Genomic DNA, 24,742 nt, shown 5'->3' with positions numbered 1-24,742 from the left:
ATATTCTCTCTCTCTCCATCAGTATATATGTAGGTATGTTGCCAGGCGTGGTGGTGCACTTAGGAGGCAGAGACAGGAAGATCGCGCAGGTTCGAAGTGCACACTGGCTTAGGAGACCCTGTTTGCAAAGAAAAATGTAAAAATAGGTCTGGGAGTGTAGCCCGGAGGTAAAAGGGCTTCCAGGAACCCTAGTACCACCAAAAAAAAAAAAAAAAAAAAAAAAAAAAAAAAAAAAAAAAAAGACTGGAAGCAGAAGACTTTCCAGTTTGAGGCCACCTTTGGCAATTTTGGGAGACTTTGCCTTAAAATAAATGAGTGTTACTGGGGATTGAATCCAAGGGCACTGCATTCTACTCCTCCCCCCCCCCCCCCCCCACGTACTGGGTATGGAACTCAGGGACATTCTACCTCCAAATTACCACCAAGCCTGGTGTGCATTCTACTTCTGAGTTACGTCCCTGGCCCTATTTTATATTTTATTTTGTAACAGGGTCTCAGAGAGTCCCACTACTTGACGAGGCTGTCTTTGAACCTGTGATCCTCCTGTGTCAGCCCCCCAAATACTGGAATTACAGACATGTTCCACCATGTCTGGATAACTCTTTCTCCTTTCTATCTGTAGTTTGCCACATGTTTCATCTATCCCTTAGAGATTGAAACATGGAGTATTCTTCTCTGAGCTATAACATCCCAGCTCTCTTTACTTTGAAATAGGGTTTCCATTAGTTTCTGTGGCTGGCCTCAAACCTATGATCCTCCTGTCTCAGCCTCCCAATATGACACCAAGCTTGTCAATTCATTTAAAAAAAAAAAAAAGGGTGTTGATTTATTCCCTTGTCCCTGTTCACCTAGTGAAGTGTTACATGGCTTCATTACATTATCCTAAATTGCATCTTTTCAATGTTATTATTCGCATGTTACGCCTTACCTATCTCAATATTCATCGTTGCATAACCCTGACCAATGCCCCGTTAGAGTTTCATGTTTTCTGCAATAAAAACGACATATATCACATGGGCATGGTGGGATGTGCCTATAATTACAGTGCTTGGGAAGTTGAGAAAGGGAGATGGGAGATAGCAGATTTAAGACAAGCTTCAGCAACTAAACCTAATTTCTAAATGCACGTGGTGGCGCACACTTGTAATCCTAGCATTTGGCAGGCTGAGACAGGAGGATCTCGGGTTGGCGGACAGCCTCAGCTACTTAGTGAGGCCCTCTGCAACTCAGTGAGACCCCGTTTCAAAATAAAGAATAAAAAACAGCGCAGGAGGTAGAATCCCCCTGAGTTCCGCTCCCAGACCCACAAAACAAACAAACACTATTTCTAACAAAATCCTAAACCTGTGATCCTCTTGTATCACTTCCTAAGTACTGGTATTTTAGGAGTGGAACCCCACACCGGATTAAGGGACTACCTTCCTTAGCCCAATTTGTTTGAACAGTAGGCAGTATTAGACCAGTTAAAAAAAATTAATTGCCCCCTTTTTTGTTCTTTTGGAACCATGGGGTGTGGTTCTACCTCTGAGCTATCCCTTCCCCTTCTTTTAAAAATTTGAAACAGGATCTTGCTAAATTGATAAGAATGTCCTAAAAACTGTAATCCTCCTATCTCAGCTTCCCAAGTACTAGGAATACAGGCATACTCCACCAAACCTGAAAGCTTAAAATTAAATTGTTTTTGTTTTGTATTTTTTGTATTAGGGATCGAATGGAAGAATATTCTATGTTGGAGCTACACCCCTAGGCCTGTCCCCTTCTTTTTTGGTACTGGAGATTTAAACCAGGGTCATTGTATCTCTGAGCTACATCTATAGCCCTTTTTATTTTTTTAATTTGGAAACAGGGTTTAAGTTGCTGACTCTCACTAAATTGCTAAAGCTGACCTACAATACTGTCATCTTCCTGTCTCAGTTCCCAAAATAGTAGGATAATAGGTAATCTAGAGATTTGAGCTCTTTCCAAGCAAACTAAATTGTTTGTACTACAAAACAGTCCCAGAATCCCACTGTTTGATGAGATGTAGAAAAAACAGAACTGGATAAAGCTGGGCATGGTGGCGCACGCTTGTAATCCCAGCACTTGGGAGGCTGAGAGAGGAGAATCGCACAGGTTCAAAGGCAGCCGCAGCTACTTAGTGAGGCTCTCAGCAGCTTAGTGAAACTCTGTTTCCAAATAAAATATAAAGAATAGGTCAGGGAGGATAGGCTGGAGGTAGAAAAGACCTTGGGTTCCACCCCCATCACTACAAAAAAAAAAAAAAAAAAAAAGAGAGAGAGAGAGAGAGAGAGAGAGAAAAAAACAACTGGATAGACAATAAATTGATTACAGCAACTTGGTAAGGCCCTCTGCAACTTAGTGAGATCCTGTTTCCAAATTAAAAAAAAAAAAAAATAGAGGGTTATGTAAATTTTAACATAAAGCAGGTACAGAGTTCACCTGAGTATTTGAATAAAGAGGATAAAGTTACCTTTTTTATATGTCCCATCTACTCCTTTGCCCATCTTATCCTTGCTGCTCACATCCCCCTCCATGTAAGGGAATACTCGGGCCTGATGAGTCCACAGATAATCATTAGAACCAAAAAAGAGGACAGGGAACTCGCCCACATCATGTCTCATCTTATCAATATTGGAAGGAACAGCTCGCGGATGGCAGATCTCTGCTGGCCACCACCTGGGAGAGGTAAAAATAAGGCAAGTAACCTTAAGAACACTGCAAGGCACTAGGAAAATAAGTTACTTAAGATAGCAATAAGGGACAATTTCTGCCTGAACATCATGAAGTCCAACCAAGGGTCATTCTATATTCCCCCAAGGAGCATTTTTATAAGCTAACTAGAGCAATAACAAATAGTATATGGTAGAGATATGAAAACAACTAGTTACACTAGCATACATACACTCCCTTAGATTCAGATATTCCAGGAGCATGTTAAAGGAAATAGTGATATAAACAAACATTTAAAATCAGAATGTTCACTGAAGAATTATTTATAAAAATGAGGAAAAACAGAAGTGCTTAGAGGAATGTAGAACCAATGGTATACTAGATAATAAGATATAATTTAACCTTGAAGAAAGAAATTTCCAATAATTATCAAGAATAGTGATGCTGGGTGTGGTGGTGCACACTTGTAATCCCCGCGCTTGGAAGGCAGAGACAGGAGGATAGCACAGGTTTGAAGCCAGCCTCAGCTTAGTGAGGCTTTCAGCAATTTAGTGAGACCCTGTTTCGAAATAAAATATATTTTTTAAAAAAAGGCATGGGAGTATAGCCCGGAGGTAGAAAGCCTCTGGGTTCCACCTCCAGTACCACCAAAAAAAATAATAAGAATAGTGAAAAATGGTATAAAGAAATGGGAGCAGGTGACCTCTGGATTCAATCATCAGTACAAAAAAAAAAAAGGTGGGCATGATGGTACATACTTGTAATCTCACTATTTGAGATGCTGAGAAAAGAGGATTAGAAATTGGAGGCTAAGCCGGGCATGGTGGCGCACGCCTGTAATCCCCACGCTTGGGAGGCTGAGACAGGAGGATCACACAGGTTTGAAGCCAGCCTCAGCTACTTAGTGAGGCTCTCAGCAACTTAGTGAGACCCTGCTTCCAAATAAAATATAAAAAAGGTCTGGGAGTATAGCCCGGAGGTAGAAAGCCTCTGGGTTCCACCCCCAGTACCACCAAAAAAAAAAAAAAAAAAAAAGAAATTTGAGCAAGATGGTTATAAAATAAAAACTTTATAAAAAGGACCAGGGGATATATCTTAGATGAAGAATGCAAATGAGTTCAATTCAAGGTACAAGAAGGAGAAAAAAAGAAAAAAAAAAAAGAACTGGACATGGTGGTGCACACTTGCAATCCCAGTTCTTGGGAGGCTGAGATGGGAGGATCACAGTTGGAGGACAGCCTCAGATACTACTTAGTGAGGCCCTTTGGAACTCAGTGAGACCCTGCTTCAAAATAAAGAATAAAACATAGGTCTAGTGGTGTAGCCTGGAGTTAGAAAGCCTCTGGGTTCCACCCCCAGTTCTACCCACCCCAAAAAAAGGCCTGGGATATAGCTCAGTAGTAAAAGGCATTTGAGTTCAATACTCAAGTAGAAGGCAAAAAATAAACTATAGTGACAATATCTGGTTGGAGGGCACTGTTGTATACTTGTATGTCTAAATAAATATGCTAAAATATCAACAATGTATCTTTTTTTTTTCTGCTTATTGGGGATGAACCCAGGAGCATTCTACCTCTGAGCTACACTACCAGCCCTATTTTGTATTTTTTTCTCCCCTCTTGGTACTGAGGATACAGGCCAGGTGTTGTGGGGCACACTTGTAATCCCAGCATTCAGAGGGCTGAAACAGAATTATAGTTCGCGGACAGCCTCAGCTACTTAGTGAGGCCCTCCGAAACTTAATGAGACCCTGTTTCAAAATAAAGAATAAAAAAAAAGGGCAGGGGATATATAGCTCAGAGGTTGAATGTCTCTGGGTTCCATCCCCAAACCAGCAAAAAACAAAACAAAACAAAAAAGGTTAAGCAATGAACTTTGAAAGATCTCAAGAAACAGGATAATTGAATTAAATGCCATTCTCACTCATGCTTACTCACCTGTATCGTCCAACTTTTACCCAGACAATCTCCCTGTAGTGAGGCTTTTTGCCTGCCTTACAGTCATTGCAATACCAATTTCCTTCAGGGATATCAATATTCAGGCATTCACGATGAAAAGCAGCAGGACAAGAATCACAGCACAGAAGGCTGCCGCCTGTAGGAATATAAAACCTGGCTTTCAGACCACAAGGTGAAATTGATATAAGAACCCCGTTTGAACAGTACTTCCTCAGATCAAAACCAATTTCTTATAAATATAAATCTAAGGACAGTAATTTAATAAATAAAAAAAAAAGATCTTTCTATAAGTACGTTCCCATTCTAATATTCTTCACTTAATATTGTACCAAATTTAGAGTCACAGATAATAAACATTCCTGGCAAACTGAGGCAATGAGATAAAAAAATAAAAACCCAGGGGCTTTTCTATCTCTGGTCTATACTCCCAGACCTATTTTTTTATACTTTATTTGGAAACAGGGTCTCACTAAGTTGCTGATAGCCTCACTAAATAGCTGAAGCTGGCTTTGAACCTGTGCGATCCTCCTGTCTCAGCCTCCCAAGCGCTGGGATTACAAGCGTGTGCCACCACACCCGGCTCTTTTATTTTTGAAACAGGATATTACTGAGTTGGAAAGGGCCTCACTAAGTAGATGAGCCTATCTGCGAGCTATGATCCTCCGGCCTCAGCCTCCAAAATGCTGGGATTACAAGTGTGAGCTACCATGCCCGGCTGTTTGCCTCTTTTTTTTTTTAATATTAAAGTTCACTTATTGACATTCCAATTAGGGTATAGAAATTATGAAAAGCCTTAGGCTATAGCTGTTAAAACTTTAAATCTTAAAATGCTATTTCTGCTCTATCACAGGAGTTACTTCCCAAAAACGTTAACCACAGCTAGGTTGAAAGAGTGTTTGGGAAATGTGACAATGTGGTTTATTGGTTTATATAAGTATACCACATTACAAGTCTACTGGAGATTCAAAGGGATTTGCTTTTGTGGAATTTGAGACACAAGAACAAGCAGCAAAAGCTACTGAGGTAGGTCCAGGACCTTCCTGGGCCAATTTCCAAAGAATTCCATGCCCATCTTGAAAAGCCTCCCTCTTTTTTCTTTCTTTTCTTTTTTTTTTTTTTTGTGGTACTGGGGTTCCTGGAAGCCTTTCTATCTCCAGGCTACACTCCCAGACCTATTTTTATATATATTTTTTTACATTTGGAAACAGGGTCTCTTATTAAGCCAGCCAGGCTGGCTCTGAACCAGTGTGATCCTCCTGTCTCTGCCTCCTAAACACAGGGATTACAAGTGTGCGCCACCACGCCCGGCCTAAGTCTCCCTCTTTTTAAATTACTAACTTTTCAGAACTTTACAGTTTCAAGATAGTTACACACCCTGCTTGTGTTGCCAAAAATGAAAAATAAAAGTGGTGCAACCATAAGAAGAGACACTTATAATATATATGTATCTAATTTTTCACTGTAGGATGTTTAGCACCTTCACCATGCCTACCAACCCTATTCAGAATACTATGGTGTACTCCTGAATTCCAGTACCCAGGAGTTTAAGACAGGAAGATTGCAAGTTGAAAGCCAGACTCAGCAATAAAAGGTAAGACTATTAGCAACTTATTAAAATCTTGCTTATAAAATAAAATAGGGCTGGGTACGGTGGCTCACGCTTGTAATCCCAGAATTTGGGAGGCTAAGACAGGAGGATCACACAGGTTCAAAGTCAGCCTCAGCTATTTAGTGAGGCTCTTGGCAAATTAGTGAGACCCTGTTTCTAAATAAAGTATAAAATAGGTCTGGGAGTATAGCCTGGAGGTAAAAAAAGACCCTGGGTTCCTCCCCCAGTACCACCAAAAATATATAAATAAATTAATTAAAATAAAGTAGGACTGAGAGTATAGCTCATAGGTAGTATATTCCTGGGTTGCATCCATAGCACCACACACAAATAATGTATAAAAGATAACAGGGAAGGCAGGTGTGTGGAACATGCTTGCAATCCTAGTACTTTGGAGACTGAGAGGAGGATCTCAAGTTTAGGGCCAGCCTCAGACACTTAGCAGGCCCTCTGCAACTTAGCGAGACTGTTTCAAAATAAAGAATAAAAAACAGGAATGGGTATGTATAGAATATCCCTGGGTTCAATCCACAGTAATGCAAAACAAAAACAAAAACATAATTGATAAGAGAAAGTGTATATCAAGTATATTAAAATGATTATCAGCTGGGTATAGTTGCACAGGCATGTAATCCTAGAACTTTGGAGGCTGAGATGAGAAGATCATAGGTATGCCGCCAGCCCTGCTACTTAATGAGGCCCTCTGCAACCTAGTGAGACCCTGTTTTAAAATAAAGAATAAAAGCCAAGCATGGTGGTACATGCTTGTAATCCCAGCATTTGGGAAGCTGAGATGGAAGGACCACAGATTGAGGACAGCCTCAGCTACTACTTAGTGATGCCCTTTGCAACTCAGTGAGACCCTGTTTCAGAATAAAGAATAAAAAATAGGGCTGGGGGTATAGCTCTGAGGTAGAATGTCCCTGGGTTCCATTCCTAGCACCGCAAAAGAAGGAAGGAAGGAAGGAAGGAAGGAAGGAAGGAAGGAAGGAAGAAAGAAGGGAGGGAAGGAGGGAGGGACGGATGGATGGATGAATGGATGGATGGATGGATGGATGGATGGATGGATGGATGGATAAAAAATAGGACTGTCATATAGTTGGGAGGCAGAATGCCTCTGGGTGCAATCCCCAGTACAGATAAGACTGATAGATAGATAGACAGACAGACTGAAGATCAAAAGAGAATGAAAAGATGTAGAGTTATAAATTCATCTGCAGTGCATGTAAAGACTATTAGAAAATGGATCTCAAATATCCAATCCACTATAAAAACTAATTTGTAAGTTAAGTAGTAAACTCCAAAGAGTCAGACCGCATAATTGTAAATGAGCCTGGAATAAGCCTCAGAATAATGACTGCAAAAAATATTTACGCTATCTTAAATGGCCAGGCATGATGCATAACTAAAATCCTAGTACTCAAGAGGCTGAAACAGTAACATCCAAGCCCTCCAGACACAAAAAATACCTCCAAAGGTAATAATGACTTTCACTGTTGCAATAAATGATGGTTGTGATATTTGGAAATGATCCCAGGGACATTCTGCCTTTGAGCTACAGCCCCACCCTATTTTACATTTCATTTAGAAAAACACTGCTCAATATTAGGCAACTGTTTTCCAATGAAAATAGGATTTGGAAGCACTGTGTGGTGCTGCACGTGTGTAATCATAGCACTTCGGATGCTGAGACAGGGGGATTGCAGGTTCAAGGACAGTCTCAGAAAGTGGTGAGACTCTCATCAACTTAGTGAGACCCTGCTACAAAATAAACTAGGACTGAGGGTATAGCTCTGAGGTAAAATGCTTATGAGTTGAAATATAGAACCAGCACACACACACACACACACAAAAAAAAAAAAAAGATAGGATTTGGGATGATATTTTAATCTGTCTTATTTCCTACCATTTTAACAAAAGTCAAATCTTATTATTAATTTATTTTTATTTAATTGTGTTGGGAATTGAACCTAGAGGCATTCTATCTCTGATCTGTACTCCAGCCCTATTCTTATTTAAAAATAGGGTCTCAGGTTAAGTTGATACAAGCATCACAAGGTGGCTGAGGTTGGCTTCCAACCTGTAGTCTCCCAAGTACTGTGATTACAGGAGTTCACCACCATGGGTGGCCAAATCACTATTCAAAAAACAAAAGTGCCCTGAGTGGTGGCATACCCTTGTAATCCCAGCATTTGGGAGGCTGAGACAAGAGGATCAGAGTTCTAGGACAGCCTCAGCTACTACTTAGTGAGGTCCTTTGCAACTCAGTGAGACCCTGTTTCAAATTAAAAGAATACTAAAATAGGGCTGGGGGTGTAGCTCCAAGGTAGACTGCTCCTGGGTTCCATCCCCAGTACTGCTGCAAAACAAAACAAAACAAAAAACAACTTCTTCCTATTAAAATAGCATCTACACCATAGTTTCTTCTTCTTTTCTTTTTTTCTTTTTCTTTTTTTTTTGGTGATACTAGGGATGGAACCCAGGGAAATTTCTACCTCCCAGCTACACTCTTCGGTCTATTTTTATTCTTTATTTTGAAACAGGATCTCACTGAGTTGCAAAGGGTCTCACTATGTAGATGAGGCAGTCTTTGAACCGAGATCCTCCTGTTGAGATCCTCCTGTCACAACCCATCAAATGCTGGGATTACAATCATGTACCACTAAGCCTGGCTTAACACCCAAGTTTTAAAAGTTCTACTATGCTGGGTGTAGTGGCACAATCTTGTAATCCTAGTACTTTGGAGGATGAGACAGAATTATCCTAGGTTCATGGCTAGCATCAGCAACTTAGTGAGGCCCTCCATAACTTAAGAGAAATCTGGTCTGAAAATAAAAAATAAAATAGGCCTGAGGGTGTAGGTTGGAGGAGAATGCCCCTGTGTTCGATCCTTAGTATTGGGTAAGAAAAAAAAAAAAAGGCTACTATGTTATCATTAATTCAGGACTTCTTTTCCTAATATTACTTATGTCCAGTGGAAATGTGATGTATTGTTGTTCCAATGGAAACATCGAAATAATCCCTTTTTAGATCACTCCTATAATAAGAAATCATATCTTACCTTCTGAGCATACAAAACACCAGCTGACATTAACATGCTCATGATTTCGGCAGCCCCTCCTAGGGGTAAAGTGATTTGGGCAGATGATACTGTTGGATGCAAGAATCTTTGACCCAGCAGCCAGACAAAAGTCATTGGCATGGTATGCCACAGGACAGCGAACACAGCGCATCAAACGACCTAAATATGAAAAAAGAAAAGCAGAAAGGAGAAAAAACACACACACAATTAAATAAAAAACAATGTGAATTACTGAAGTCTATTTTTTTTACTACCATTGAGAAATTGTCAAAAATGGATATAAAGACTATTAGAAAATGGATCTCAAACATCCAATCCACTATAAAAACTAATTTGGAAGTTAAGTAGTAAACTCCAAAGAGTCAGACCGCATAATTGTAAATAAGCCTGGAATAAGCCTCAGAATAAATGTGCGAGGTGGAAGGATGAGATACTGAGTATTCTGTGATTCTTAGTTTTTCAGGTTAAAACCTTTTCAGATGAGACAAAACCAGTAAATAATACTTACATTATTAAAAATTATTATACAACTACCTAAATGAAATATATACAGCAATGGTAATTAAAAAGAGGAGAGCTGAACTATACCGAATGTAGTGGAACACAACTACAAACTTAATTTCACATGAAATCCATGTATTTAAAAGTACCAGATTAATGACAGGGCTCCACATAACACAATGTGGTGACAATAGAACTAGTCTATTGTTGTACTCTGCCACATAAAATGCTACTAATTCTACCTAACTAAAATCTTAGGACACAAAGAGATGTTTCAGATTGCATCTAAAAATATCCAATGCCAATGAGTCTAACAACGTATAATTAGATAGATCCACATAGGAAAACCATACCTTTTTTTTCCTTTGAGGTACTGGGGAGAAACCAGGGCCACTCTACCTCTAAGTTACACCCTCAGCTCTATTTTAGTTTTATATTTATTTATTTATTCATTCATTTATTTTTTGCGGTACTGAGGATAGAACTCAGGGGCATTCTACCCTGAGCTACACCCATGACCCTATTTTTTTTTTTTTATTCTTTATATTGGAACAAGGTCTCACTGAGTTGCAGAAGGAACTCACTAAATAGCTGAGGCTGTCTGTGAACCGGGATTCTCCTGTCTCAGCCTTCCAAATGCTGAGATTACAAGCGTGCGCAACCATGCCTGACTTTTTTATTTTTATTTTGAAACAGGGTATTACTAGGTTCATGAAAGTCTTACTACTTGCTTAGGCTCTCCTTGAACCTGCAATCCCCCTGTGTCAGCCACCCAAGCACTGTGACTGAAGACATGTGCCACTACATCTGGCTAAACCATACCTTTAGATGCAGAAACACTAGCTGGATTAGCAGCATGGCAGGTAATACAGATGTGGAGGGAGCACCGGAAGCCCTTGTTCTGCATGACAGTTGGTGGGTACTTCTGGACACACTCTTCATGGTAAAATTTTCCACACAAGGGCAAAAGGCACCTTTTAACATCTTCCCCACTCTGCTTACATACAAAACAGGTATGGATTCCTAGAAAACCAAGTATTAATAAATTAGTATTAATTCGATACTCTACCCGAAAGGCTAACCAAGAGGGTGAAAAGTTAGTGAGGAACTTGGTAAAGAGGCTGTCAATCTTTGAACACAATTAATGATTTTAATATCAGTATAAGTAGATAAACACAAGATAACATATGTTCGCTGATGTGATACAACAGGAAGGACACGTTGTCTACAAAGGATTATTGCCAAAAGAAAAACCTAGAGCTGAAACTAATTTGACTCTCCAGATACAACTTTTAGTTTATAAAAAACATGGAATATAGAGGAACAAGTTTAAGGGACAGCTAAAGGATGCAACCATCGAAGTCAATCACTAAGCCAAGCAAGGGAGGGAGGGACGGGGAGGGAACGGGGTGGGAATTGGGTAGGGGTTAAATCAGCGATGAGTACATGTTTGTACACACAAGTTTTTTACCACAATATGTTGTATGAATATAATGCACCAATAAAAAATTTTTTAAAAAATTCCATAAACAAGATGGAAGTCATGGGTATAAAAGTCCGGTTCACTTGCGATCCCTTTAGTGTATTCATTTCGAGTCACCCCCCCATGCCATTTTGGCATGGGGCTGTATTTCTATTTTCCATATTTCTATCTTTTTAATAAACTTCTTTAAATCTTCAAAAAAAAAAAAAGGATGCAACCAACCAAATTTATTTAATTTACTTTTTTGAGTGGTATTGGGGATTGAACCTAGAGGCATTCTACCTGTGAGGTACAACCCCAGCCCGATTTTCTCATTCTGACACAGGCTGGGCATGGTGGCCCACACTTATAATCTTAGTACTTGGGAAGCTGAGACAAGAGGATCACAGTCAGCCTCAACTACTTGAGAGACCCTCTTTCAAAATTAAAAATTAAGCCTGGGTGTGTAGCTCAGAGGTATAATGTCCCTGGGTTCAATCCCAAATATTGCCAAAATTTAAAAAATTAAAAATTAAAAAAAAATCAACAGAATAAAGGATCATTGCTTCAATAAATTAAAAAATTTAAATAATAGGATGGGGAGATGGGTATGGTGGTGTCCACCTGTAATCCCAATACTTTGGGTGCTGAGAAAAATGAAGCTATCAGCAATTTAGCAAGATGCTGTTTACAAGTAAAAAAGTAAAAAAAAAAAAAAGGGCTGGGGCAAAGCTAAGAGGTAGAATGCCTCTGGGTTCACTCTTCTGCACCACAATAACTAAATAACTAACTAAATAAATAAATAAAGTAACAAATAATAAATAAGCAAATAGTTCAGGGATACTGCTGACTATTAAGAAAATCTTAAGAGACACAACAAAAGAAATTAATCTGGAACTAATCCTGTCTCAGACTCCCAAGTACTGGTATTACAACCATGCACCACCATACCCGGCTTTCTTAATTCTTAATACTCTCAAAAGCCTCAGCCAGAGGTGGTGGCATACCCGTGTAATCTGAGTACTTGGAAGGCAGAAAAGGAGGATCCCAGGTTGGAGGCCAGACTCAGCAACATAGCAAGACTCACAGAAACTTCATGAGACACTCTTTCAAAACAAAACAAAAAGAAAGGAGGGGGGATATAGGACTATAGCTTAGAGATAGAGTTTGTTTGCACGTGTGAGGCTCTGGATTCAATCCCCAGAATTTTTTTTTATTTTGTATATTTTTTTATGGTACTGGAGATTAAACACAGGTGCTGTGAGCTACATCCCAGCTATTTCATTTTCTTCTTTTTTGTAGTATTCTGTGATACTTGGCTAATCAAGATTTCTTTTTTGTTCTTTGTTTGTTTTTTGTGTTACTGTGGGGTGGAACTCAGAGTCATTCTACCTCCAATCTACACTCCCTGTCCTATTTTTATTCTTTATTTTGAAACGGTCTCACTAAGTTGTGGAGAGCTTCATTAAGTAGCTAAGTCTGTCTGAAAACCGCAATCCTCTGATCTCAACTTCCTAAATAATGGGATTACAAGGTTGCGCCATCATGCTCAGCTAGGATTTCTTGTTTATTAGACTTAAGAAGTCCATAAAGAAGAAACTGATAAACTGGACTTCATCAAAATTAAAAACTTTTGCTGAGTGTTGTAGTTAACATCCATAATCCCAGTACTTGAAAGGCTGAGAGAGAATGACAGGATCAAGGACAACCTCAGCACTTTAGTAAGACCCCTCTTTTTTTTCTTTTTTGGGGTACTAGGGATTGAACCCAGGGGCATTCAATCTCTGAGCTACACCCCAGCACTATGTTTTATATTCTTTATTTATATTTATTTATTTTATTATTATTATTATTATTTTGGTGGTACTGGGGTTCCTGGAAGCCCTTCTACCTCCGGGCTACACTCCCAGACCTATTTTTACATTTTCATTTTGGAAACAGGGTCTCCTAAACCAGCGCGCGCGGCTGGCTTCGAACCTGCGCGATCCTCCTGTCTCTGCCTCCCAAGCGCGGGGATTACAAGCGTGCGCCACCACGCCCGGCGTATATTTATTTATTTATTTATTTATTTATTTATTTATTTATTTATTTATTTATTTGTGGTACTGGGGTTCCTGGAAGCCCTTCTACCTCTGGGCTACACTCCCAGACCTATTTTATATTTTTGAAACAGGGTCTCTTACGCAAGCACAGCTGGCTTCGAACCTGCGCGATCCTCCTGTCTCCGCCTCACAAGCGCGGGGATTACAAGCGTGCACCACCACGCCCAGCCTATATTCTTTATTTTAAAACAGGGTCTCACAGCCAGATGTGGTGGTGCAGGCTTGTAATCCCAGAATTCGGAGGTCAAATAACCCTGGGTTCCAGCCCCCAACAGGTAAAAAAATAAATAAATAAAAGCTGAGGCTGTCCGTGAACCTGTGATCTTCCTGACTCAGCCTCCCAAGTACTAGGATTACAAGTGGACACCACCACTCCCAGATTAGTGATACCCTTTCTGAAACTTAAAAATAAAAAGGGCTAGGCCAGGCGTGGTGGCGTATGCTTGTAATCTCTGCGCTTGGGAGGCTGAGACAGGAGGATCGCACAGGTTTGAAGCCAGCCTCAACTACTTAGTGAGGCTCTCAGAAACTTAGTGAGACCCTGTTTCCAAATAAAATATAAAAAAAAGGTTTGGGAGTATAGCCCGGAGGTATAAAGCCCCTGGGTTCCAAACCCAGTACCACCAAAATAAATAAATAAATAAAATAATAATAATAATAATAATAATAATAATAATAATAAATACATAAATAAAAAGGGCTGAGGGTATAGCTTGGAGGCAGAATTCCTCTAAATTCAATCCCGAGTACCACAGGGAAAAAAAAAATAAAAAGGGGCTGCAGCTATAATTCAAATATAGAATGCCCAAGGTCACAGGTTTGAGGCAACTTAGTGAGACCTTGTTTCAAAATAAAGTAAAATAAAAAAATAAAGAAGCTGGGCATGGTGGCGCAGGCTTTTAATCCCAGTACTTGGGAGGCTAAGACAGGAGGATCACAAAGGTTTGAAGCAAGACTCAGCTACTTAGGCTCTCAACAACTTAGAGACCCTTTTTCAAAACAAAATATAAAATAGATCAGTGTGTAGTCCAGAGATAGAACCCCTGGGTTCCTTGCCCAGGACTAGGGAAAAAAAAAAAAAAAAAAAAAAAAAAAAAAAAAAAAAAAAAAAAAAAGGCCACGTGTAGTAGCGCATGCTTGTAATTCAAACATTTGAGAGACTGAGATAGGATCCCACTTCGCGGATAGTGTCAGATACTTAGTGAGGCCTTTTGTAACGCAGACCCTTCTTCAAAATAAAGAGTAAAAATGGAGGTGAGGGTGTAGCTCAAAAGTAAAATGGCCCTGGGTTCCACCCCAAGAAGTACTACAAAAACAAAAATAAAAAGTATATAAATAAATGATGAAAAATAGAACTGGGGAATTCTCAGTGTCGATAAATAAATAAATAAATAAATAAGCTTGGTATGGTAGCACATACTTATAATGCCAGTACATAGGAGGATGAAATAGGAGCATCTCAGATTTAAAGCAATTTAGGGAGACTCTCAGAAATCTAATGAGAGCCTGTTCCAAAATTTAAAGATGGGGGGGTGGCTTGAGAGGTAGAAAGTCCCTGGGATAAATCACAAGCATGCCACACATTTAAATAAACAAACAATTGTCTGGAGTGTATCCCTAGTAAGACAAGAAGAAAAAACAAGGAGCAGAAGGAGGGACCACCCCCCTTTTGGAGTGGCACTGCAAAAGGAACAGAGGGGCACTCAACCTTTGAGCTACATACTCAACCAAAAAAAAAGGGGGGGGTGGGTTAGAGAGAGAATGCTACTAGGTTCAAATACCTGTACCTCCACACATACAAAATAAACAAATAATTAACTAATAATAAAAAGACCACCAATGTCAAATGTTGTTAATGATGTAAAAGAATGCAAAACATTTACATAGCTGATGAAAATGTAAAATGTTTTAATTCTTTGAAAAATAGTTTGGTAGTTTTTTAAAAAGCTTAAATACAACAACAACAACAACAACAACAACAACTACTACTACTACTACTACTACTACTACTACTACTACTACTACTACTACATGATTCAGACATTTTACTTTTAGGTAATTGTCTAAAAGAAAAGAAAATATGTCCATAGAAAGACATAAATCTTCACAGAGGCTTTGTCTAAAATTCCAAAACTGGAAACACTTCCAATATTTATAAATAGATAACTGGATTGACAAACTAGGGTATACACAATGGAATAATACTGAGCAACAAAAAGGGAACAAGCTATCAATATATGCAACAACATCATATCACACGTCTAATTCCAGTACTTGGGAAGCTGAGAAAGGAGGGTGCCAGGTTTGCAAAGACCCTCATCAACTTAGTGCAACCCTATTTCAAGAGAAAAAACATAAAACAGGGCTGGGGGTATAGGTCAGAGGTAGAATGTTTCTGAGTTCAGTATCCATTACAACAAGAAAATAAAAATAATAAAAAATAAAAAATAAGGCTGGGGGCAAGAGATCAATCCCAAACCAACCAAACAAAAATATATATATGGATCACAAGGCACTATTATGCTAAGCCAGATACAAATGACTATTTAGAATTTTATTTCCTTTATGAAACTCTTAAAATTATAAATTTAAATCAGATTAACCTACATCAGAGACTATTATATCATTATTAATATAAAATATAATGATTATTGACACAAAAAGCAAAAACTTTCTTTTTGGTAGTACTGGGGATGGAACCCAGGGGCTTTCTACCTCTGGGCTATACTCCCAGACCTTTTTATATTTTATTTGGAAACAGGGTCTCACTAAGTTGCTGAGAGCCTCACTAAGTAGCTGAGGCTGGCTTCGAACCTGTGCGATCCTCCTGTCTCAGCCTCCCAAGCGCGGGGATTACAAGCATGCGCCACTACGCACTTTCCTTAGGTTAGGTTAATAGCCAAAAATATAAAAAGCTTTTTCCGAAATGTCATTTACAAGACTGAATGACTCTATTTCCCAAAATGATCAAAAGCAAAACTATAGAGAGGGCAAAATAACATCATAAATACATCCAGACTTTGTTCCCATACTGCTGAAAGTGACTCCAAGAAAAATACCTGCTCAAAATGATTAGCTTTTCAGTTTGACACAGCTATTTATCCAGACATGAGATTACTGTCTGTTTCCACTGAGGCTACTCTTTTCTTAAAGATATTGGGGATTGAACCCAGGGGCATTCTACCTCCAAGCTACACGCACCAGCCCTATTTTTTATTCATTATTTTAAACCAAGGTCTCACTAAGTTGCTGAGAGCCTCACTAAGTAGCTGAGGCTAGCCATCAATCTGCAATGCTTCTACCTCAGCCTCCCAAGTACTGGGATTATCATACCCAGCTTCTGCTGAGGCTACTCTTAGAGGACACTAAATGATTCATATTAGAAAAGACTATTTTTACCATCATTTTCCCCATAGGAACAAAAAAACTTCTCTAGCTTTTCCTTGACCCTCATAACTCCATTGCACATTCCTATTTTGTTTCTCTTCGGGTCAATCTTTGCCTTTCTCTGTGACTGTGTTTCACAATTACTTTCTCGCCTGTTATAGAAATTCATTTCTGTATACTATAGTAGTTTCAGACTCCAACCTACAGACACTAAAAGTGGCATTCTCCTTGGCCCTTTACCATCCTACCTTTAGCTACTGCCTTCTTTTGCACTGAAATCAAATTTCTTTAAGAAAAAAAGTGCAGGATTCTACCCATTCACTTCATTCTGGTATAATGTGTCAGCCACTAGAGAAAGTCAAGCATTCATTCATTGCCAAATACAAAAGCATATTTTATCTCCAGAAATACTTTGGTATCTTTATTGCATCTGCCTCTGGTGATGCCAAACCTTTCTAGTGGCTTCACAGATACTAACTAGCTCCTTCTCATACTCCAATAGTGGGTTATCAATAAGTAGTATGACTGGCTCTCATCTCATTTCACAGATACTTTCTCTTTGGTAATATCATCCACCCACAGATTCTGAAAGTTAGTGATACTGCCCACATTTCCAGATGCTGCAATAATCCAGGTGGTCCAAGTAATCTTGAGGTCCAAGTGTTGAATAAAAATAAGGGGTTGACATGATGGTGCACATCTGTAACCCCAGTACTTGGGAGATTGAGACAGGGGGATTGCAGGTTAGAGGACAGCCTCAGCAAGTAGTGATACATCTTATCATCTAGCGAGACCCTGTTTCAAAATAAAAATAGAAAAATAGGGCTTGGGTATGGCTCAGAGGTACAATGTCTCTTGGTTTAATCTCAGTATCAAAATAAATAAGCAGGGGAGTGGTGAGTTGGCCTGGGCCGCCCTCACCCCTCATGCCATTTTGGCATGGGGCTGCAACTATTTTCTGTATTTCTATCTTTTTAATAAAGTTCTTTAAATCTTCAAATAAATAAATAAGCAAAAAATAAGGGGAGTGTAGGATACACCTATGGAGACATCAGGTAATTATTTATTTTTTCTGTAAAGGGTCAGTAAACCAGTAAGTTTGGGAATCCAAGATCAACACCTAAAGCTGCAAAGATTTATGGTCATAAGACCTATACATTAAGCTCTGATTTCTTTGCTGCTTAAATGTTGCACTACCTACATATTATGTTGAATAAAAAACACTTTTTTATTCACAGCTTATAAAGCCCTTTATAGGCTAGCCTCAACTGACCATTATAATTTTCTGACACAATCATTATAAAATAACTCTCCAAATTAAATCTTTTATTTTATTTTTGTTACAGGTTACACTTCTAGCCCTATTTTTTATTTTTTAGTTTGAAACAGGGCCTTACTAGGTTGCTGAGGGCCTTGCTAAGTACCTAAGAGGGTGGCTACAAACCTGAAATCTTCCTGTCTCAGTCTCCAAAGTACTGGGATTACAAGGATACACCACCACACCCACCTAACTTTTTTTTTTGTGTGTGTGTGTGTGGGTCTGAGGATGGAACTCAGGGGCATGTGACCTCCAAGCTATACCCCCTACCCTATTTTTATTCTTTATTTTGAAACAGGGTCTCACCAAGTTGCAGAAGGCCTCACTAAGTGGCTGAGGCTGTCCTCAAACCACAATCCTTTGGTCTCAGCCTCCCAAATGCTGGGATTACAAGTGTGCGCCACCACTCCTGGCTCCAGCTAACCTTTTTTATTGATATTTTTACTGGTGTATGACAGACACGCACCTGTGTACACATCTTTGTGTGTGAAGGGGGGGGGGAGCTTCTGGGGGTGGAACCCAGGGGATGTTCTACTTCTGGATATTCTACTCCCAGATCTTTTTTTATACTTTATTTGGGAACAGGGTCCCCCTAAGTTGGAGAGAGCCTCACTAAGTAGCTAAGAGGCTGGCTTCAAACGCATGCAATCCTCCTGTCTCAGCCTCCCAAGTGCTGGGATTACAAGTGTGCATCACCACGCCCGGCTCAGTGTACACACCTTAAGTTTATAGTTTATGAACAGTCATAAAGTAAACGTGTTTAGACATTCAACACCAAGATCAAGGAACAAACACCACAAGTAGCCCAGTAGTTGTCTTAGTTACTACCTATGCCTCTGAATTAAAATATCTCAACCTCTAAATAAGCCGGGCGTGGTGGTGCACACTTGTAATCCCTGCGCTTGGGAGGCTGAGACAGGAGGATCGCGCAGGTTCAAAGCCAGCCTCAGATACTTAGTGAGGCTCTCAGCAACTTAGATCGCACAGGTTCGAAGCCAGCCTAAGCTGGCTTAAGAGACCCTGTTTCCAAATAAATTATAAAATAGGTCTGGGAGTGAAGCCCAGAGGTAAAAGGCCCCTGGGTACCATCCCCAGTACCACCAAAAAGAAAAAACAACAAATAAATATACTGGCATATACTCTCAACTCCCCAAATACCTGAAGGCTGGGTAGAGTGGCACATGCTTTTAATTTGTGAAACTGAGGCAGGTGAATCATGTTCCAAGACAGCCTCACCAATCTAGTGAGGCCCTCAGAAACATAGCAAGACCCTGTTTCCAAAGAAAAAAGGGTTGAGAGTGTAGCTTAGAGAGAGGATAATTCGGGTTTGATAACCAGTACCCCAGCACCACCACGCAAACAAACAAAACAAACTACATTTTGCTCCAGGTATGCATGCTTATAAACCCAGTATTCGGGAAGCTGAGACAAGAGAATCACATTTCGTGGACACCCTCTGCTACTTAGTGAGATCCCTTGCAACTCAGTGAGACCCTAATTCAAAATAAATAATAAAAAATAGGGTGGGGGATGTAGCTCGGAGGTAGAATGCCCATGGTTCCATCCCTAGTACCGAAAAATTTTTTTAAATTAAATTTAAAAAATCTAATTTCCTCTGTGAATTGGCTTATTGTTGTTCATATCTCCAATATAATGCTTTTTGCATGGCATGAAGCTACTCATTCATTACTTACCTAGTATACTTTTCTGAGGACAGGGACTACACAGCATGTGTAGCAACTAGCCAATGCTGCCAAAAAAATTTTCCCTCCTAAAAAACTTAAAATTCAAAATGTTTTTAGAACCAGGCATGGTGGCGCACACTTGTAATCCCAGCGCTTGGGAGGCTGAGACAGGAGGATCGCACAGATTCGAAGCAAGCCTCAGCTACTTAGTGAGGCTCTAAGCAACTTAGTAGACCCTACTTCCAAATAAATAAAATAATAATAAAATAGGTCTAGGAGTATATATAGCCCGGAAGTAGAAAAGACCCTGGTTCCATCCCCAGTACCACAGAAAATTAAAAAAAAAAAAAAAAAAAAAAAGGTTTTTAGAAGAAACCCCTTCTAAATCTACCTTACCTGTGCGACATTCATTGCAGATAAATTTTCCTCTTGGCATTTCAGTTAAGCCAAGGCACTCCAGGTGGAAAGCTCCACAGCACTGGGCCTCACATAATAACAGCTCACCCAGTTTTTCACAGTTCTGTTAAGGGAAAGGAAAGAGATCTATTTATAGAAAAATGTTTAGAAATACCCCAAGGAAAGGTCCTCCACAGAGCAAAAGTATAGAATCCCGTCATTTATTTATTCATATACCTATGTGCCTAGCTCTGATAGTTCTTATGTAAAAGGATAGAAGAAACAAGCAAAGAACTAAATTACCAGGAAAGATATAATGATTAGAATTAGGTAGAGAAATCCAATAACTACTTTGAATTTAGTAATTTGAAATAACCTCTCAGACTGGGTTTATGAATCATAAATCAGCCACATGAACATTTAAATGATGGTGCAAGAAGGCAGCAAGCAAAAAAGTCTATAGACACACAAAAAAGAACACAGAGTAACAAAGGTTTTAAGTGGCAAAAAATTGTCAGGTATGGTGGTGCATACTTGTAATCCCAATATTAGGAATATTATTACATGCTTGTAATCCTCCTGTCTTAACAGAAGGATCACAGGTTCAAGCCAGCCTCGGCAATTTAGCGAGGTTCTAGGCAACCTAGTGATACCCTGTTTTCAAATAAGAAGTAAAGTGAGTGTAGTGGCACACACTTGTAATCCCAGCATTTGGGAGACCGAGACGAGAGGATCATGGTTTACGGACAGCCAGCTACTTGGCAAGGCCCTCAGTAACTTAGCGAGGCCCTGTTTCAAAATAAAGAATAAAAGCCGGGCATAGTGGCGCACACTTGTAATCCCCGCGCTTGAGGGGCGGAGATAGGAGGATCGCGCAGGTTCGAAGCCAGCCCCACACTGGCATAAGAGACCCTGTTTCCAAATAAAAAAGTATAAAAATAGGTCTGGGACTGTAACCCGGAGATAGAAGGGTAGAAGGGTTTCCAGGAACCTCAGTACCACAAAAAACAAAACAAAACAGGGCAGAGGGTATAGCTTGGAGGTTGAGGGCCCCTGCGTTTCATCCCTAGACCCACAAGGGGAAAAAAAAAAAAAAAAAATCAAGCTGGGGCGTAGCATGGAGGTAGAATGTCTCTGAGTTACATCCCTAGTGCCAAAAATAAAAAGTGGAAGAAAATAAGTTGTGACAGAGGCAAGCGCAAGTGGTTTTAAATCTTATTCTAATACATGCCACAGAATAAGGACATGGTTGAAATCAGGTGGTCATTTGCAAATTGATAACTCTGGCTGCAACATTCAAAGAAATTACATTTCTTTTCTTTCCTTTTTTTCTCTTTTACAGAACAGAGGATTGAACCCAGGGGCTTTCGACCTGTGACCTACACCACCAGCCTTACTTTTTTATTCTTTATTTTAAACAGGGTCACACTAAGTTTCAGAGAGCCTCATTAAGTAGCTGAGGATGGCTGCGGACCTGCAATCCTTTCGTCTCAGCATACTAAGTACTCCCAATTATAAAAACACTGTAAGAGCTTTAAAAATTCTGCAAATTCTCAACATGTATTAATTCTCACCACACTCAAACCCTGCTTTACATCCCTAAAATCATCAGGAGAAAAATGCTAAAAATGGAAAAAATCCAGCCGGAGCGTGGATGGTACATACTTGTACTTGGGAAACCGAGATAGAAGGATCGCAGGTGATGAGGACAGTCTCAGCAAACAGTGAGACTCTCATCAATCTAGTGAGACCCTGTATTACAATAAAAATAAAACAGGGCTGGGAGGTAGAACACCTCTGGGTTTAACCCCAGGACTACACACAAAAAGGAAAAAATCATATAAAAGCAACTGGGACTCTCCTCGGATAGCAAAACCTGTGGATGCTCAAGACTTGTACATAGAATGACATAGTTGACACATAACATACACACAACCTGCTAGTTTAAATAATCTCTAGATTATTTCAAATACCTAATACAATATAAGTGCTATGTATAGTTGTTTTACTACATGATTTAGGGAATAATGACAAAAAAAGTCTGTACATGGTCCATAAACAATTAAGGCCTAATTATACAGTAGAGGTCAGAAGAAAGGTAACTTTTTTGTGTGTGTAGCACTAAGGATTGACCCAGGGGCATTCTATCCTCAAGCTACATCCTCCAGATTCATTTTTTAATATTTTTAACAGGGTCTCACTAAATTGAGGAGAGCCTCACCATGTAGTTGAGGCTGGCTGCAAGCCTGCAATCCTCCTGTCTCAGCCTCCCAAATACTGGGATTATAACTATGCACCACCACGCCCAACTGCAACATTACTTGTTTTGCTTTGTTGTGGGTCTGGGGATGGAACCCAGGAGCATTCTACCTCCGAGCTACATCTCCTGCCCTATTTTTTATTCTTTATTTTGAAACAGGATCTTGCTAAGTTGCAGAGGACCTCACTAAGTAGCCGAGGCTGTCTGCGAACCATGATCCTCCAGTCTGAAACTCCCAAAGACTGGGATTATAAGCGTGCGCCACCACGCCTGGCTTAACATTTTAAATAGGTATTTTTAATTCACAATCGACTGAATGATACATATGGAACTCATGAATACCAGGGGCTGACTACACCTCATATTTAAAGGAAGAAAATGGAAAAATGACTATTATAAGTTCTGCATTATTTTAGAAATCAAAAAAGAGAACAGGTCTTGGTCACCTATAGATTATCAAAACTTAAATAAATGAATAGAAAAGCTTTGGGAAAGGAGGACAGAGAAAGCCCAAGACAGAGAGGCCTTCAGGGTCTTAAACAAGCTGTAGCCCAAATTCTCCTTAAATCTTTGACGCTATCATTATCAACTATTCACACATAAAAGTTAAGAAATGTCATGAGTTATGTTCTACTTTGAATATTCATTGTGCCAATGACATTAGTTTTCATATATAGTAAACAAATAGCTTAGATGGGCCCAGTAGAAGCATAATTTTGTATGTTTCTTGCACATATATGTTAAAATGTTAACCCTGGCATGGTGGGAGGCTAATACAAGAGGATCAAAGGTTCAAAGCCAGTCTCAACAATATGGTCTGACTCTGTTTCAAAAGAATTAAGGGCTGGGTATGTAGTTTAGTGAGAAAATGTTCCTGGGTTCAGTCTCTTACTAACCCCCACAAAAGGCTTAAATTAGAAATTTTCAATTACAGTATAAATTGAAGGATAAAATTTTACCAGGCAATGTGGTATATGCCTCTTATCACAGTAATTGGGAAGATGAGATAGGAAGATAGCAGGTTCAAGGACAGCCTCTGAAACTAGTAAAGCTCTCCTTAAAACATGTGAGACAATGTATCAAAATAAAGATAAAAGCTAGGGCTGGGTGTGGTGGAGCAGGCTTGTAATCCCCATGCTTGGGAGGCTGAGACAGGAGGATCGCACAGGTTTGAAGCCAGCCTCAGCTACTTGGTGAGGCTCTCAGCAACTTAGTGAGATCCTGTTTCCAAATAAAATATAAAATAGGTCTGGGAGTATAGCCCGGAGGTAGAAAGCCCCTGGGTTCCACCCCCAGTACCACTTAAAAAAAAAAAAAAAAAAAAAGCTAGGCATGGGAGGCTAAGACACACAGGTTCAAAGCCAGCCTCAGGTACTTAGTGAGGCTCTCAGCAACTTAGTGAGACAGTATAAAAGAGGTCTAGGAGTATAGCCCAGAGGTAGAAAGCCCCTGGGTTCCATCCGTAGTAACACACACACACACACACACACACACACAAAAATAATAATAATAAAATAAATAAATAAAGATAAAAAATTAGAAGTCAGGTATGGTGGAAAACACTCATAAATAATCCCAGTACTTGGGAAGCTGAGACAGAAGAATCACAGGTTCTGGGCCAACCTGAGGCTCTCAGCAACCTGGTTAGACCCTGTTTCATTTAAAAATTTTTTTTTATTGGTGCATTATAGTTATACAACTTAACAGAGTACAAGATTGTGGAGACATACATGCACACATTACTCATTTAGCCCTTACCCAATTCCCACCTAATTCTCTTCCTATCTCAAAAATATCTGTTTGTATGTATTTTTGAGTCTGACAAATATATATATACATACACACACACACCAGCCCTTACTTTTTAACTCTTTTTTAATTTATTTTAGTGGTAGTGGGGATGGAACTCAGGGGCCTTGGACCTCTAGACACTCCCAGACCTATTTATATTTTATTTGGAAACAGGGTCTCCCTAAGTTGCTGAGAGCCTCACTAAGTAGCTAAGGCTGGCTTTGAACCTGTGGGATCCTCCTATCTCAGCCTCCCAAGTATGAGGATTACAAGCCTGCGCCACCACACCTGGTTAACTTATTTTCTTATTTTTGTTTTGAAATAGGGTCTCACTAGGGTTCCCCCCCTCCATTTCTTTTTTGCAATACTGGGAATGGAATCCAGGGGCATTCTTCCTCCACACTAAACCCTCAGTCCTACTTTTAATTCCTTATTTTCGAAACAGGGTCTCACTAACCTGTGGAGTGCCAAACTAAGTAGCCGAGGATGGCCGTGAAATCTGTGATCCTCTTGTCTCAGCC

The 24,742-nt window shown here is 39.7% G+C and overlaps 1 protein-coding gene across 4 annotated transcripts in view; it reads right to left on the bottom strand.

The window, feature by feature from the left end:
• NSD1 (nuclear receptor binding SET domain protein 1) overlaps positions 1-24,742 on the bottom strand; it is a gene marked incomplete at both ends in the record, with an annotated part of 147,582 nt that overhangs the window by 25,474 nt on the left and 97,366 nt on the right. For 3 of the 4 annotated variants that reach the window (XM_080697723.1, XM_080697724.1, XM_080697725.1), the window contains 5 exons: positions 2,471-2,676; positions 4,608-4,764; positions 9,299-9,478; positions 10,643-10,843; positions 20,171-20,294. In XM_080697723.1, coding sequence (XP_080553849.1) covers positions 2,471-2,676; positions 4,608-4,764; positions 9,299-9,478; positions 10,643-10,843; positions 20,171-20,294 — 868 coding nt within the window. Of the gene's footprint in view, positions 1-2,470; positions 2,677-4,607; positions 4,765-9,298; positions 9,479-10,642; positions 10,898-20,170; positions 20,295-24,742 lie in introns of all 4 variants that reach the window. The other variant, XM_080697722.1, reaches the window with a different exon arrangement.

Source organism: Muscardinus avellanarius (genome assembly GCF_963383645.1).
Source record: "Muscardinus avellanarius genome assembly, chromosome: 1".
NCBI lineage: Eukaryota > Metazoa > Chordata > Mammalia > Rodentia > Gliridae > Muscardinus > Muscardinus avellanarius.
The sequence above is the reverse complement of the archived record's forward strand: the minus strand, read 5'-3'. Positions and strand labels throughout refer to the sequence as shown.